We start from the raw sequence: 16,615 nt of genomic DNA, 5'->3' as shown, positions 1-16,615 counted from the left end.
TAGGCAAAGAAGATGCCGCTTACCTGAACAAACTGATAAAGTTTTGTCTATTAAATAAATAAAAAATAAAAAATGGGCCCCATCTATTTGAATGGTCCTACTTAAGTATCTATATTATTTCCCAAAACCTTTTAATATGTTTTAATGACATCTCTTCCAAGCATGGCCTTCTGAAATTATCTACCTTTCAGAAACAAGTGTTGGCAAGGATGTAGAGAAAAAGGAACCCATGTGCATGGTTGGTGGGAATGCAAACTGGTTCAGCCACTGTGAAAAACAGTACAGAGGTTTCTCAAAAAATTAAAAACAGGACTACCATATGATCCAATAATTCCACTTCTGAGTGTTTACCCAAAGAATACAAAAACACCAATTCAAAAAAGATAAATGCACCCCTATGTTCACTGCAGCATTATTTACAACAGCCAAATTATTTTATGGAAGCAGCCCCAGTGTCCATAGATAGATGAATAAATAAAGATATAGTATGTGTGTGTGTGTATTCTATGCATACATACACACACACAATGGAGTATTACTCAGCCATAAAAAAAGAATGAAATTTTCCCATTTACACTATGGATATATATAGAGAGTGTAATGTTAAGTGAAAACAGAGAAAGACAAATACCATATGATTTCACTCACATGTGGAATTTAAGAAAGAAAGAAAAACAAAGAAAAAGGAGGCAAACCAAAAAACAGACTTTTAACTCTAAAGAACAAACGATGGCTACGGGGCGGGGTGGGGGAGGAATATGGGTGAAATTAAGTGATGGGAATTAAGGAGTGCACTTGTGATGAGCACTGAGTGATATATGGAATTGCTGAATCACTGTATTGTACCTTGGAAACTAATATAACACTGCATGTTAACTAAACTAGAATTAAAATAAAAATATAAATTTAAAAAAATAAGTGTTTAATAAATGTTTGTGAGATGCCAAAACACCCAGAAATTTTCTTTCAGAACAAATATTAATACTGATATCCCCAGGCTCCAGTTAATGGAATAAGATATTTAACTTTACATATCACAAAGCTGCATCAGAATCTCAGTATTATTTTACTTCATGTAGTTCATTTCTTCCTCTTAAATGACTTCCACATACATAAAACGTCTTTAAAATATTTTCATGGTGTCTGTTTATGTTATTCAAAATTAACTTACCATGCTGATTGACTACTACCAAGTTTCTGTAGATCATTGTATATATTTTCCTTGTAGGGAGGAAAAAAAAGAGACATACGTTTTAAAATAAAAATATATTAAACTGGACTTAACCAGACTTATAAATACATATTAATATGAACTATATTGTGCACAAACTAAATTTTAAGTTACTGCATTCAGGGGTACTTGAGTGGCTCAGTCAGTTAAGTGTCCGAATCTTGATTTTGGCTCAGGTCATGATCTCACTGTTTGTGGATTCAAGCCCCACATTGGGCTCTGTGCTAACAGCATGGAGCCTGCTTGAGGTTCTCTCTCTCTCCCACTCTCTCTCCCCTCCTCTGCTCATGCTCACTCATGCTCTCTCTCAAAATAAATAAACTTTAAATAAATTACTGCAAACTGTACCACTGGTAAGCTTCTAGGCCCTAAAAAGCACCATGATAATTAGCTGTATGATTACCTACTGTTACTCTTATTTAATCACAAAGGTCCCTCTAGCTGAAAGACTTCATATCTCCATTTCCTGAAATATGCCTTGTTTGGACCTCACCAAAAGACCCCAGAGAATGGGTGTGAATGCAGAAAGCAGTTTAATATATTTGTTCTCAAACAGAGAAGAAAAATTTCCAGCTCTGTACTTAAAGCTTAGAAGTAAACTGCCTAAAAATGTAGTGGGTTGTGCAAAACCTGCATCCTACATAGGAACTTGATTGTAATGTTGACTTCTATCAACTCATGGACCAACCACCTAATGAATTTTCTTTCTTAATCTTAAAATTTATTTAAAGTTTCCTTCATTCATTTAGTAAATACAGACTGAAAACAAGGAATAAAATGGAAACAAATCTCTGCCCTCATAGAACTTATACCCCAACAGGAAGACAATTCAGTTATTCCAGCCTTCACTGATGTTATGGTACAGTTTTTTTTTTAACTAATGATTTTAGAGAATGTTATTGGTTACGTATCATTTCTAATTCCTATCATTAAGGGGAAGTGCCAATCCCAATTATTTCTTTTCACTCTTGGAACTAATGACACAGTTCTGTAAACTCATAAAAACCAGTATTCCTGTTCATACCCTTTTTCCAAGTTAGTAATCTCCCCAGTGTTTAATCTCTCAACATATTAAAATTCAAGTCAAAGATGTGAGAAACTATACAACTGTACCTCAAAACATTATCAGAAGATTCAACACTCAAACAGTGCAAAATCACCAACATAGTTATAAAATAAAGCTTATATCCCAAGGCCAAATGTAAAATAACAACATAAATGAATATTAAACAGGGACACCAGGGTGGCTCAGCTGGTTAAGCATCCGACTTCAGCTCAGGTCATAATCTCACAGTTCCTGAGTTCAAGCCCCATATTGGGCTCTTTGCTCTCCGTGCAGAGCCTGCTTTGGATCCTCTGTTTCCCTCTCTCTGCCTCTCCCCCACTCTCTCCCTCTCAAAAAATAAATAAATAAACATTAAAAAAATAAACATTAGACAAATATGACTTAATGGAAGGATGTTTATATAATGTTGAATTAAGAAGCATGACAAAATTAAATATAGTATGTTCACAACTGGGTTAAAACACATCTGCACTTAACAAAAAAACAGGTAAAAATACCATTCAATGACAAACTATAGTCTTTTTTTTTCCTATTTTTAGTTTTGTCTTTTCCTATTGTCCAATAATGCATACTATGCTTACATAATGAAACTGTTTTAAAGTTATAAATACTCCATTTAATTACCATCTTTTTAGCTATAATATTATTGAACATTAAACACTAGTAGAACCTAATTAATTGTTTCAGGTGAAAAGTATTCATCCCATTAAGAAAAACATACAAGCTAAGGCTCTACACAGACTGTGCTAAACCACATGGGAAAAGGAATTCCAAATGTAAGGAAAGGATGACTGAAGAAACAGTCTTCACTGGGAATGCAAGCTGGTGCAGCCACTCTGGAAAACAGTATGGAGGTTCCTCAAAAAATTAAAAATAGAACTACCCTACGACCCAGCAGTTGCACTACTAGGTGTTTATCCAAGGGATACAGGTGTGCTGTTTCAAAGGGACACATCCGCCCCAATGTTTATAGCAGCACTATCAACAATAGCCAAAGTATGGAAAGAGCCCAAATGTCCATCGATGGATGAATGGATAAAGAAGATGTGGTATATATATATATATACACACACACACACACACACACACACACAATGGAGTATTACTCGGCAATCAAAAAGAATGAAATCTTGCCATTTGCAACTACGTGGATGGAACTGGAGGGTATTATGCTAAGTGAAATTAGAGAAAGACAAATATCGTATGACTTCACTCATATGAGGACTTTGAGGCAAAACAGATGAACATAAGGGAAGGGAAACAAAAATAATATAAAAACAGGGAGGGGGACAAAACATAAGAGACTCATAAATATGGAGAACAGAGGGTTGCTGGAGGGGGTGTGGGAGGGGGGATGGGATAACTGAGTAAGGGGCACTAAGGAATCTACTCCTGAAATCATTGTTGCACTATATGCTAACTTGAATGTAAATTTTAAAAAAATAAAATTAAAAAAAAAAAAAAAAAAGAAAAAAAACAGTCTTCAGTTCCCAGTAATTCTAGAAAGGTTATCTGTGTTAAACTTGGCTGATGAAGTGCTACAATATATGACAAAATAATCTCCAAAGTAACGAATGCTTAAATTTAAGCCTTTACCACAGGGTAAAGATGGTCTTTGAAAGTAACTGCAGTATTTTTTAATTTACAGTAACCATGACTAACATTTAAGTGTGTTCTATGTGTCAAACACTGCTTTTTACACATTGTCTTCATAAACTCCACATTAAGTATTTATATTATCCCTACTTTACAAATAGGGTAATCTAAGGTTTTGAGCAAGTAAATCAATTTACCAAGTCACACAGCTAGTAAATAGCTGAGCTAGGTCTCAAAGCCAGGTTTGTAAGATTCCAGAATGTAGGTTCTCAAGCAATATGCTATCTTACCAAGAAATTAAATTTCTACATCTTTTATATATACAGCAACAATTTTTCTCTAACAAAAGGGAGTGAAGGTGGAGGCGAAGTGAAACATTTGTCCAGTTGGCTTTTTACAATTGACTAAACTGAAGAATTACCTGTGTTCTTTCACAGAGAAGCTTGGCACTCCAAACAAATCCCCTAGGAGATCATTGGAACAATACACAATATGCTGTTGCTTCTCATCATATAATCGTTTAGTCATAATATACTGGCCAAGGTAAAATATAACCTGAAATAGAAATATGATTTCTGAGCATTAAAGAAAAGTAAATGTTAGTTTCAAAAACATTCAATACCTCATTCATCTAAAGATGGTTAAACAACCAGCAACCATACCCACAACCATCTAGAATAACCTCTCTAGAGAGAGAGGGAGACAGAATCTGAGGCAGGCTCCAGGCTCTGAGCTGTCAGCACAGAGCCTGATGCGGGGCTCAAACCCATGAACCATGAGATCATGACCTAAGCCAGAGTCGGACTTAACCAACTGAGCCACCCAAGCGCCCCTCCCCTTATTTCTATCTACTACTAAATGCATACCTTTTGTTTCCTTAACTAATTACATGATGATAATGAGGTCAAACCCAAGTTAACAGCCCTAAAAATATCCTTAACCTCGACACTTCCCTACTGTCTGTAGACTTAACTGGCTAAGCAGGCCTCACTGAAAGGAATATTCCCTGGTACCTATGGACTGAAGAGACTGTTGATAGACCATGGGCAAGGAAGAAGAGAACCTACACTCCTACCAAACATCCCATTAGGAAGTTTATAAAAAGTGTGGCTGAAAAGGAGAATGATCTGGAGTCTCTTCTTGACCCACTATCCCAATGTAGATAAGGTACTTCAGTGTTTTAAGCAATCTGGGACCCATAAACTAAGTGAGAGAGATGGGGAAAAGGCACATTTCACTCACAGTGAAATTTTGCCTAAGATGACCCAATCTCTCACTGAAAATCATGCTTCTGTGCACAAATTTCAAGCTAGAGAACAATACATTGAAATGTATCCATTAAATAGAACATATATGTTCATGAATCAGCTCACCTCTATCCCAGAAAGATCAGTATACTGTACTCATGTATCTCTAGTGCAGAAGTTCTTAACCTGGGATCCATGGATGCCCAAGAAGTCCTTGGATAGAATTCAGGGGGTCCATTAATTTGGATGGAAAAAGAATTTCTGTATTTTCACTAACTTTTCACTGAAATTTAGCTTTCCTTCAATTATGAATATAGGCAACAAACCACAAAGTATTAGTAATACCTGTGATTTTTGCCACCAATAAAAACCACAAGTGTTTTCATATCATATTATGCTTGGTGTAAACATCTCAAAATATTAACTATACTCCTCAAAATATTAACTATACTCCTTGATATTACATTTATTAGGTCTACTACTAAATCTTATTTAATGTGTTAATAAAAAAGCACACACACAAAAAAGCACATATATCAAGCTTGTTTACTATTTGAATAACTATGTTACATAATTTGTTTCTTTTGTAATCCTATACATTTCGGTTCATGCATTTGGAAACAGGATTCTGAGAAGACTTCCAGTTTGCCAAGTGGGTCCACAGCACAAAAATGCTAAGAACCCCTACAGAGTCTCCCTTTGTCTCAGAGGTGCTAGCTGAGAAGTGATATTCAAGTATAATTAGAATTTTCAGCTTCAAAGTATAGTCCAAATGACAATGCTTAATATTGCTGCTTCCTGAAAAATCCCTCTATATGGCCAATTTCTTCCCATGGCTACATGTAACTAATAAGACATTAGTTATCTTGTTCACGCTTAATTTAGCTTACCTCTTTCATAGTGTAAGTGTCTTTTTGTGCACCAACAGACTTTAACAACTTCAAGAGCAATGGCTTTGGTCTAACCTATGAAAAACAAAAACTTGCTATTATACTTCCAAAATTATTTCAGAACTGTTAAGTCCCACAGTAAGCATGTCCATGAAGAATTTCAATAAATGTAGCAGACATTACTTTTAACAATCTCACAAGGTTAGAACTCAAAAAATAAGTCAAATGTTTTCACTAAATGCAATAAACTATAGAAACTGAATACCGCAGACTGTCAAGGCAGTGTGGAAAAAATACTGAGATTTAATTACTATGCAAATTGTCACAGAATCCTCAAGTATCATCAGTTGCAATCAGAAATAGTGTCCACACCAAGGCAGTGAAAATTACTCTTTTTCCTCCAGCTATTTCTATTATCTGCTTACTACCTTACAAACTTAAGCATAAATGGAATACTCCAATGAGATTACCATAAACTACATTGCAAAATCCAAGAGAGAAGAGTAAGTCTTTAGGGTAGGTCCTTTTCCCAATCTCTTCTTTCCACATATTAGGCTCCTGAAGGCTGGACGACTTAAATAACTAACCCAAATGACAAGGATAATTAAGAGCAGATCTGAGACTGCAACTGACAACCCTCATCTACAAAGCAGCATTTTCTTCCTACTATATCATGCTGCCTCTTAATTGGTCTACATTTCAAATACCTACTTGACAAACATCTATTGAGCTTGTACCACGCACCAGACAGTGCTAGGTATTGGGGGGTAGGGGAAATAAATAAAATATGAGCTGTATTCAAGGAGCCAGCCAACTAAATCAGGGGTCAATTTTTTTCTATAAAGAGCCAGAATGTAAATATTTGAAGCTTTCCCTGCCACGTGGTCTGACTCAGAAATACAGAATATATGTAAACCAATAGCCATGGCTGCATTTCAGTAAAACTTTCTTCACAAAAACAGGCAGGAGACCAAATTCAGTCCACAGGTTATAGCTTGCCTGACCCTGATTTAGAAGTTTTGCAAGTGGTATTGAGAAAATAACTGGCAAGGAGACAGAGATATAATATACTCTTTCTCCCTAACTGTTGCTATATCAAAATCTTCAAAACTCAACTATCTTTATAACTTGCTCCCTCCACAAAGACTAGTGTCTCTGCACCTCTCTTCAATATATTCCCATCCTTTGTCTAACTTGGAAATCTAACAGCATCCCAGTATGCAATCTAACTCTCAAAAGTAAATTTAAGAAAGCTGCCTACTTCCAGCTAATCAATTAAATAACCAAAAAACTTAAAATACACTTAAGTGTAGTACTGAATCATTAGCTGTTCTGATCACACACTTTTTTGTGTGTGTGCTTACATATACACTTTACTTCCAGGGTACTTAAAGAATGACCTCTCTGAAAAGATAAAAAATTATTTTTTTCCTCCTCAAATTTAATATATGCTATGTTAACTTCAAACTACATAAAACATCTCAAAGTAAAAATCTGCAATGGAGAGCCATTAGTTTTTTATTAAGACCTGAAAGATATGCCATAAGAAAACTGTAAGAAGCATTCTTAATCTTACATTTAATAACAAAGAGATAAATAAATGCCAAATGAAAAAAGATCTAGATGTGAAAATTAAAATATTACAAGAAAATACAGGGCTATATCTGCATAATCTTGGGATGGGAGAATTCTTCCAAAGCATGATATGAAATTCAAAAACCAACAAGTTTGACTTCATAAAAACATTCTCAAAAACAACATAAAGTTAAACATTTGTAAATGATAAAAGTCAAATATATTTGAAACACAGAGAACTACAAATTATTACAAAAAACACAATAAAACAAAAAACAAAGTGAACAGATGAGACCAAGTAAATTCCAGAAGAAAGAAACGATTTAACGAATGACAAGACGCCCAATCTCAACAGACATTAAGGAAATACAAATTTAAACGATGACACAGTACCTTTTACCACAAAAGTAGCAAAATAATAAAAACTGATAATATTCAGTGTTGGCAGAGGTGAAAACTGTTACAATCTTGTGGTAATCAAGATGTGAATAGCAATCAAATACATGTATAGTTTAGGACCCAAGAGTTCTACTTCTACAAAATCCTACAGGAGGCGACATGTACAAACCAGCGCTATTTTTTTTATAAAAATTTTTTATTGATGTTTATTTATGATAGACAGAGCATGGGTGGGGGAGGGAGAGGGAGACACAGCATCTGAAACAGGCTCCAGGCTCTGAGTTGTGAGCACAGAGCCAGTCACAGGGCTCGAACTCATGAACCACGAGATCATGACCTGAGCTGAAGATGGACAAACTGAGCCACTCAGGCACCCCAAAGCAGCACTGTTCGTAATACTCAAAAATAAAACTCAGTTTTCTAAAAAACTATAATAAAAAAAAAAAAAAAAAAAAAAAAAAAAAACCCTATCAGTAGAGGCATAAATTTTTTAAATACTACTACCCTAATGCTCTGGAACGCTATGGAGGCATTAAACAGAATTCTGTAGATTTACTGACATGGATGGAATTTGCACCACACCTCTAGTTTAATCCTGTTTTAATAGAACAGAACAATAACACATCATATATGGGTATATACATAGGAAAAATCTAAAAGGAGACATGGTTGAAAGAGAAGACTAGAGGGGTGCCTGAATGGCTCAGTCAGTTAAGCATCTGACTCTTGATTTCGGCACAGGTCATGATCTCATGGTTCATGGGACAGAGCCCCACATCAGGCTCTGTGCTGACAGCTCGAAGCCTGCTTGGGATCCTCTCTCAAAATGAATAAACTTAAAAAAAAAAAAAAAAGAGAGAGATGATCAGAATTTTCAGTTTTCTGTAATGCCTAAAATCTTTCTAAGCATGAATTAGTTTTGTGACTTTTAGAAACCATTTAGGAAGTTCAATAAGTCAAAATAGAAAAAAAAATCGGTCATATAATAAACATAACTTCAGCATCCATGCTTAAGAATATAATGGAACTCAATTTTAAATCCAGTGTGGGAAAGTACAAAGAAAATGATACAGGTTCTTACAGTCAGCTTTTACAGTTATGCCTGAGTGGCAGAATTCAGGCTATGTTCATACAATTTCATTTAAAGAGCCATGCCATAAATGTGGTCTATGGAATTTAGTTGATCACCTCATAAATTATTCTTAAAAGTTACACTTGAGACAAAAATACCAACCAGGGTCTCTTGTTCCGAAGCTGGCATCTGTGAGGTGCTTACAGCACCATCGGTAGACACAGACATGTTGGTATTGCACATTTGCCTATGAGTAGGAAAAAAACACACATGATAAAAACTTGAAATAATGAAACAAAGGTGAAAAAAAAACCCACCAAAGTCATATGGGAAGAAGATAAACACTGCCCTTAAATATTGTAGTAAAACTAAAGCCAGTAACAAGCGGGTCCTTACCTGGATCAATGTAGAATAAGTGCTCTACGTCGGTGACCACAGGTATCTACCTCTAATCGCCAGTGAATACAGCTGGGAAAAAGCATAGTTTAAATAGCCCCAGCTGGAGACAAGTCAGGGCTTAGCTCCTTCTGCTGCGTACTAGGAACGTGTCCGAACTTGACCAGCCCAAAGGGAAAAGCTGAGTCAACTTAGACACAGAACCAGCCCAAACTCGCCCAGACAAGGCGCCGGCTTCACGCACGCTACGGAACAGGCACCTGTCATCATTGGGACCCCAAGCCGAGAGGCCGCCGTCGGCCCCGCAACGCACCCCCCGCCCACGTGACCTTTACCCTGACCACCCGTGGAGCCCCCCGCCTCCCGCCCGCTGGCTGGCGCGCCCGAAACCCCGCCCTCCCCCCCCCCCCCCGGGCGGCCACAGCCTCACCTCCTTCCAACAAAAACCTCCACAAACCCACGTGCCCCGCGCCCCCCACCACCAAATGCACAAAGCCCGCAGGCGGGGAAGAGGCTACAAACGACAGCGAGCTGGGAAACCCAAGTCACAGAACAAACTCAGAACTGCCCATGCGCTTCCCGGCCGGTACCTGCTCTCACCAAGCGGAGTTGTCCGCGCCTGGAGTAGGAAGAACGGGGACCCTCGAGGCTCCCCAGTTCCCTTCACTGGGCGGGCAGAAGCCCGACGCCGTGGGCCTCGGCGACCATTCCACTCACGGGGCCCAGGCCACTGGGGCGCTCGAAAGCACTGGGTCCGGAGAAGAGAGAGGCTCCTGGCGGCGAAGCCGGCAGGACCTCGGTCAGAGGGGTTAGGGCTGCCCCTCAGACTCGGGCTCTTACTCCATTTTCTTTCCAGCCACACAGGGCCGCACAGGCCCCAGGAGGACCCGAGCCGGCCGAGGCGCGCCCGATGCGCGCCCCCTGCTGCCCCAGAGGAGCGCGCCGGAAGCCGCGACTCATCAGGGCGCTTGCGCGCGCGCGCGCGCCCAGGCCCCACCACGTCCGCCAATTGGGGGAGGGGGCTGGGCCGGCCGCCTCCGTGAAGGGGGCGGTCCGGGAGCGCGGCGCGCGCAGCCCCGGCCACTGGCCGCCACCCGGCGGTAGGAGAGGTCGTGCCGGCGCGCGCGTTCGGCGGGTGTCGACCGCCAGTTCTCCCGGGGTGGGGCTCGGCTCAGCCCGCCGCGCTTCGTTTGGCGCGCGACCCTTGGGACTTCTTTAACCGTTGTGCTATTTCTGTATTTCATGTGTTTACAACTTTCGGCCGCGATGGAAACTGAAGGCACCAGGCGTATCTGAGTGCAGCTACCAAAAAAGAAACCAAAATTAACAGCTGTGCGATAGATGAAGCCCACACCGCCAGCCACTGGAGTTATATACAAACGAGTTATTTCAAGACTTTTTTTTTTTTTAAGTACAATTAAAAATAGTACAATATAAAAAATAGCACAATATAGACTCGTACGTGATGCATACAAATGTTCTGGCTGGAGAAATAGAAGACTTGTGGCTACAGTGATGGGGGTATCAGGGAGATAAGGAACGGCGGTTACTTTTCACTTTATGCTTTTAGAATGTTGTGGTTTGTTTATATAATATATACATTCTCATTAAAAAATATATAAGACTCGGTACTGAAAGATTCACCTTGCCCCTTTTGGCATATAGGCGTGGCAATTTCAAAAATAAATAAGGACGTAAGAATTGAGTTTGTTCAACCCAAAAGGCACAGTCATTGCAAAGAACGAGCTTCTTTGGCCAGGAAGCAATTAGTTCCTTTTTTTAAAGGACTTTTTTTTTAAGTTGTAACTTTACCTTCTCCCACTCCCTAGCCTACAAGAAAGGAATCTCTTAAACATACTGGTCTCTCAACTGATTTAATTGCCAACATTATTATCTTCAGGGATTTGGTTTGGCTTTTTAAGAAAAACCTCATCTTGGGGTGCCTGGGTGGCTCAGTCGTTGAGCATCCAACTTCGGCTCAGGTCATGATCTCATGGTTCATGGGTTTGAGCCCCATGACCGGCTCTGTGCTGACATCTCAGAGCCTGGAACCTGCTTCAGATTCCGTGTCTCCCTCTCTCTCTGACCCTCCCCTGCTGTGTCTCTCTCTCTCTCTCTCTCTCTCTCTCTCTCTCTCTCTCTAAGATAAATAAACATTAAAAAAATTAAGAAATTGGAGTTTCCTGAGGCACCTGGGTGGCACTTGATTTCGGCTCAGGTAATTCGGCTCTCGATTTCAGCTCAGGTAATGATCTTGTGGTTCATGAGATCGAGCCCCAAGACAGGCTCTGCACTGACAGCAAGGAGCTGGGTTGGGATTCCTCTCTCTCTCTCTCTCTCTCTCTCTCTCTCTCTCTCTCTCAGGATTCCCTCTCTCTCTCTGCCCATTCCCTGTGGACACACACGTGTGCATGCTCTCACTCTCTCTCACTCCCTCTGTCTCAAAATAAATAAACAGGAAAGAAAGAGAGAGAGAGAGAAAGAAAAGAAAAGAAAAGAAAAGAAAAGAAAAGAAAAGAAAAGAAAAGAAAAGAAAAGAAAAAAAAGAAAAGAAAAGAAAGAAATTGGAGTTTCATTAAATGCCAAACAAGAATTTGGGCTATGGACAGAGTAAGCAAATTAGGAGAGATCAGAAGGAGGTAAATAGGTGAATTGCTTTAAACTGTGGCTTTAGCACCACCACCTTGAGCCAATTCAAGCTCTGAATAGTCTGGCTAGCCGCCTCTAGATCAACTGTCCCCTTTCTCACTGGCTCTGTGTTTTGAAAAAATTCTCTTGGCAGAATTAGTAGAGCAGAGGAGCAAAGGGCAGAACTGACCGGATTAGTCTTTCTCTAATGAAATCAGAGAAGACCAGGAAGGAAGGAAAAAGTGATAGGATTTTAGGTGCTGGGGAGAGAGATGGATGAGGCAAGGATTCTATCTTTCAAGGAAACGGTATTAAAAACTTACCATGTGGAACAAGCACTACCCAAGGCCCCAGGTGGTCAACAACATAGTCATACTCCCTGCTGTCATAGAATCTAACAGTCTGACTCTACATTTCCACCCAAAGAGAATGACAATATCACTGACACAAAGTCTAGAGGAAATGAAAAGTTGGCTGTTGTTGAGTTTTGGTTGATGCACCAGAGAACAAAGAGTTTGGTGGTAGAAAATGTGGAACTGAAGCTCGGGCTAGAGACAGAGCTTTTGAGATGACGATTGGCTCAACATGTAAGAACTGATGAGCTCCTCAAAGGAGAGAAGAGACAGACTGGGATAAGGCAGCCGGGGTAGAAACAGCAAAAAATGAGCAAAATGACCAGAAGTCTACCTAAAGCAGGCTATCTAATGGTGTTCCCCAAACTGGAAGAGTCAAATAATGATACTGAATACTGCAGGAGTCAAAGAAGATGAGGAACAAGAAAACACATTGGATCTTCTCACTCTAACATCGTTGGCATCGTTTGTGACTTTACGATTAAGAAAGAAATGCAAACAGCTGCTGCTGTTTTCCTGCATTCCACCATCATCGTTTGTCACTCTGCCCTTGTACTCATACCAGACTTTACTGGAAGCAAACATCTGCTTAATTTTTAGTAGCATTGTTCTCGAGACCCTTCTTTGTTCCAAGAGATGGAGACACCTTGAGCGTCATGTTCTTTGGGACCTAAAGTCTGCAAACACATTTACAATAGACTTTTGTCCTGGTCCCAGGGCCACCTCAGACTTGCACTTATTAACGATAACTGATTAATCTTTAAAGAATGGGGGGAAATAAACAAGATTTATCTCAGAAACAGTGTTTAGAATGCTGAAAGTTTCACAATATTTATTTGACTGTAAAATTGTAGAAGTAGTTCAAATTCCACTTATCCTTCCAAACGTCTGGAGATGGATAGTGTTATTTAAAAAGCAAAATCCCAGCAAACGGTGAATATAAACACAGGCGCTTTTTTAAATGTTTATTTATTTTGAGAGAGCTCTCGAATGAGGGGGGGCGGGGGGGGAGGGAGAGAATCCCAAGCAGGCTCAGTGAGGAGTCCGACACAGAACTCTATCTCACAAACTGTGAAATCATGACCTGAATCAAAATCAAGAGTCAGGTGCTCAACCAACTGAGCCACCCAGGTGCCCACAGACTTTTTGTTTCTATTTTTAAGAATTCATTGACTAACTTTTTGTTTATTTTGAGAAGTTTAAAATATGCAGAAACATTCACACAACAATTAATATCCAATGTAACCATTGCCTAGAATTCACATTTGTCATTTCTGCTTCAGATATATTTTAATTTTTTTTTAACGTTTATTTATTTTTGAGACAGAGAGACACAGCATGAACGGGGGAGGGGCAGAGAGAGAGGGAGACACAGAATCGGAAGCAGGCTCCAGGCTCTGAGCCATCAGCCCAGAGCCCGACGCGGGGCTCGAACTCGCGGACCGCGAGATCGTGACCTGAGCTGAAGTCGGACGCTTAACCGACTGAGCCACCCAGGTGCCCCCAGATATATTTTAAAGTATGGGATACTAAAAAAAACATTGAAATATCCCTGTTCTTAATCCCATTCTCTTCCCTCTCCTGGGGCAATTGTAACTATCAGTTTGGTGTATATCCGTTAAGTCCATGTCTTTATATGTTGACTATAATTTTATGAAACTGTAAACAGTAAATACAGTAGTCTACATACATACAAAAAGAATTGCTGGGCCATACGGTAGTAAGCCTTACATGGAATTTCAAAATCTAACAGGGAAAGCTGTCCTTATCTTTTTCAGTATTGTCTGTTCTGGGATGTCACTTTTAGAATTCATTTGTCTAAATCCTAAACCAGAATCCTATTGGAATTTTGATTCAAATTGCATTGGATGAATTGATTAATTTGACGTCTTTTCAGTCTGGATTCTTTCCAGATAAGAACATGACAGCTTTTTTCAGGTCTCCCTTTGCATTCTTTAATAATGTTTTATCATTCTCTCTATAAGACAATGATTGATTTTTGTATTTTGATCTTACAGCCATCAATACTGCTGCATTTTGTTTTATAAATACCGCTAGTTTTTCAGTAGATGCTCTTGAATATTTTTATGAAAACAGTAATGTCATCTGTAAAAATCATCAGTTTGTCTCTTCCTTTCTTATATCTTCTTTTCTTATAACCTTTAGAGCAATTATTATTTTATGGAATAGTAGCAAAGATAGTGGACATCGTTGTCTTATTCCTGACTTTAGTAAAAATGCTTTTAGAGGTGCCTAGGTGGCTCAGTCAGTTAAGTGTCTGACTCTTGATTTCAGCTCAGGTCACGATCTCGCAGTTTGTGGGTTTGAGCCTCACATCAGGCTCTGTGCTGACAGCATGGAGGCTACTTGGGATTCTATCTCTCCCTCTCTTTCTCTGCCCCTCCTTCACTCGTGCACGTGCATGTGCACTCTCAAAATAAACATGAAAAAAATGCTTTTAAAATTGATGGATGATGTAAGTTTTAGGTAGAGCCCCTTTATTATATTACAAAAGTTTCCTTCTACTCATGTTTGAATTTTTTTTTTTTAATTTTTTTTTTCAACATTTATTTATTTTTGGGACAGAGAGAGACAGAGCATGAACGGGGGAGGGGCAGAGAGAGAGGGAGACACAGAATCGGAAACAGGCTCCAGGCTCTGAGCCATCAGCCCAGAGCCTGACGCGGGGCTCGAACTCACGGACTGCGAGATCGTGACCTGGCTGAAGTCGGACGCCCAACCGACTGCGCCACCCAGGCGCCCCGTTTGAATTTTTTTTTTAATATGAATGAGAGTTCAATTTTATCTAATGCTTCTTTATGTATCTGGAAATAATCATGTGGCTTTTCTCCTTAATCTGTTAATATGGTCAGAGCTGTAGTGGCAGATTTTCCTTCTTTCTTTCTCTCTTTTTCTCTTCCTCTCTTTCTTTCTTTTTAATATGGAACATTTCACAAATGTGCATGTTATCCTTGCTCAGGGGCCATAAGAATCTCTGTACCGTTCAAATTTTAGTATTTGTGCTGCTGAAGTGAGCACTGTAGTGATAGATTTTCTAAGATTGAACCATCCTTTTTTACTCATATAAACTCTACTTAGTTATGATGGGTCTTTTGTTTTAAATGTTTTATTTATTTTTGAGAGACAGAGACTGAGTACTATCAGGGGAGGGGCAGAGAGAGAGGGAGACACAGAATCCAAAGCAGGCTCCAGGCTCAAATGCGTGAACCACTAGATCATGACTTGAGCTGAAATCAGATGCTTAACTGACTGAGCCACCCAGGTGCCCTGGGTCGTGTTTTTTGTTTTTTGTTTTTTGTTTTTTTTTAAGACACTGATGAACTGAATTTGCAACAGGAATAGTGTAACTGGATGGTATGGAGCCTAACTGATATCTTATCCTGTTCTTAGAGATTACCAAATATCTCAGGGATTTAAGTGGAGATATTGTCCTGCTGAGAACAGTTACTCAGTTCTCCAAGGCTAAGTTCAGATAAGGCCCAGTTCTTGACTTGAGATTCTGGTTCCCACAGGGCAATACAGGCTCAACCAGTTTGATGACTTTTAGCATTGAGACGGTTTGTTTTGTTTTGTTTTTAATGTTTATTTTTGAGAGAGAGAGAGAGAGAAATAGTGCACATGTGTGCAGGGTGGGGCAAAGAGAGAAGGGGACAGAGGATCCAAAGCGGGCTCTGCACTGGCAGCAACGAACCCATGAGGGGATCGAACTCACGAACCATGAGATCATGACCTGAGTCAAAGTTGGACATTCAACTGACTGAACCACCCAAACACCCCAGCATTGAGAGTTTTAAAGGAGGACCAGGAGCAAAACAGGTTACCTTCTAGAGGAATGAAGAGTTTATACCCCCCTCTACCCATCCCTCAGTCAAATCTGAGACTTGTGACCACATCTTGGCCGAACATTGCTGAGGCACTCAATTGGCAGAAGAGACATAGAGGTTGAATAGCATCCCCTGCTTTGGTGTGGAGGGGTTTCTGGAGTTTCTCACAGGTCAGTGGTCCCTAAAGAAGATGGCAGGGATAGAAGGAGTTTTGCTGGTAGTTCCCAAGATGGCTACTGCTTTGGCAATAGAACGCTGGCAGTAGATGCTATGGGATGTCCATTGGTGGAATGTGTTGAATTGGGCAAAACAAGGTG

The 16,615-nt window shown here is 39.7% G+C and overlaps 1 protein-coding gene and 1 non-coding gene across 9 annotated transcripts in view; both read right to left on the bottom strand.

Annotated features, from left to right (window-relative positions):
- MDM2 (MDM2 proto-oncogene) overlaps nucleotides 1-10,414 on the bottom strand; it is a 30,525-nt gene extending 20,111 nt beyond the window's left edge. For 3 of the 8 annotated variants that reach the window (XR_006220059.1, XM_042992719.1, XM_007082229.3), the window contains exons 1-6: nucleotides 10,063-10,152; nucleotides 9,473-9,544; nucleotides 9,239-9,323; nucleotides 6,031-6,105; nucleotides 4,315-4,448; nucleotides 1,172-1,221 (exon numbers count right to left, since the gene is read on the bottom strand). Coding sequence is in view for 7 of the 8 variants with exons in the window: in XM_042992719.1 (XP_042848653.1) it covers nucleotides 1,172-1,221; nucleotides 4,315-4,448; nucleotides 6,031-6,105; nucleotides 9,239-9,319 (340 nt within the window). In the remaining variant the exon portion in view is untranslated. Of the gene's footprint in view, nucleotides 1-1,171; nucleotides 1,222-4,314; nucleotides 4,449-5,266; nucleotides 5,354-6,030; nucleotides 6,111-9,238; nucleotides 9,324-9,472; nucleotides 9,545-10,062 lie in introns of those variants that run through there. The other 5 variants (XM_007082230.3, XM_007082232.3, XM_007082233.3 and 2 more) reach the window with 5 other exon arrangements.
- Nucleotides 10,415-15,388: 4,974 nt separating this feature from the next.
- Nucleotides 15,389-15,492, bottom strand: LOC122240644. The gene has a single exon (XR_006220420.1). It is a non-coding gene; the product is annotated as a U6 spliceosomal RNA (small nuclear RNA).
- Between the last annotated feature and the right edge of the window lie 1,123 nt (nucleotides 15,493-16,615).

Source organism: Panthera tigris, chromosome B4, assembly GCF_018350195.1.
Source record: "Panthera tigris isolate Pti1 chromosome B4, P.tigris_Pti1_mat1.1, whole genome shotgun sequence".
Taxonomy (NCBI): Eukaryota; Metazoa; Chordata; class Mammalia; order Carnivora; family Felidae; genus Panthera; species Panthera tigris.
This window is presented reverse-complemented; position numbering and strand designations above follow the sequence as displayed.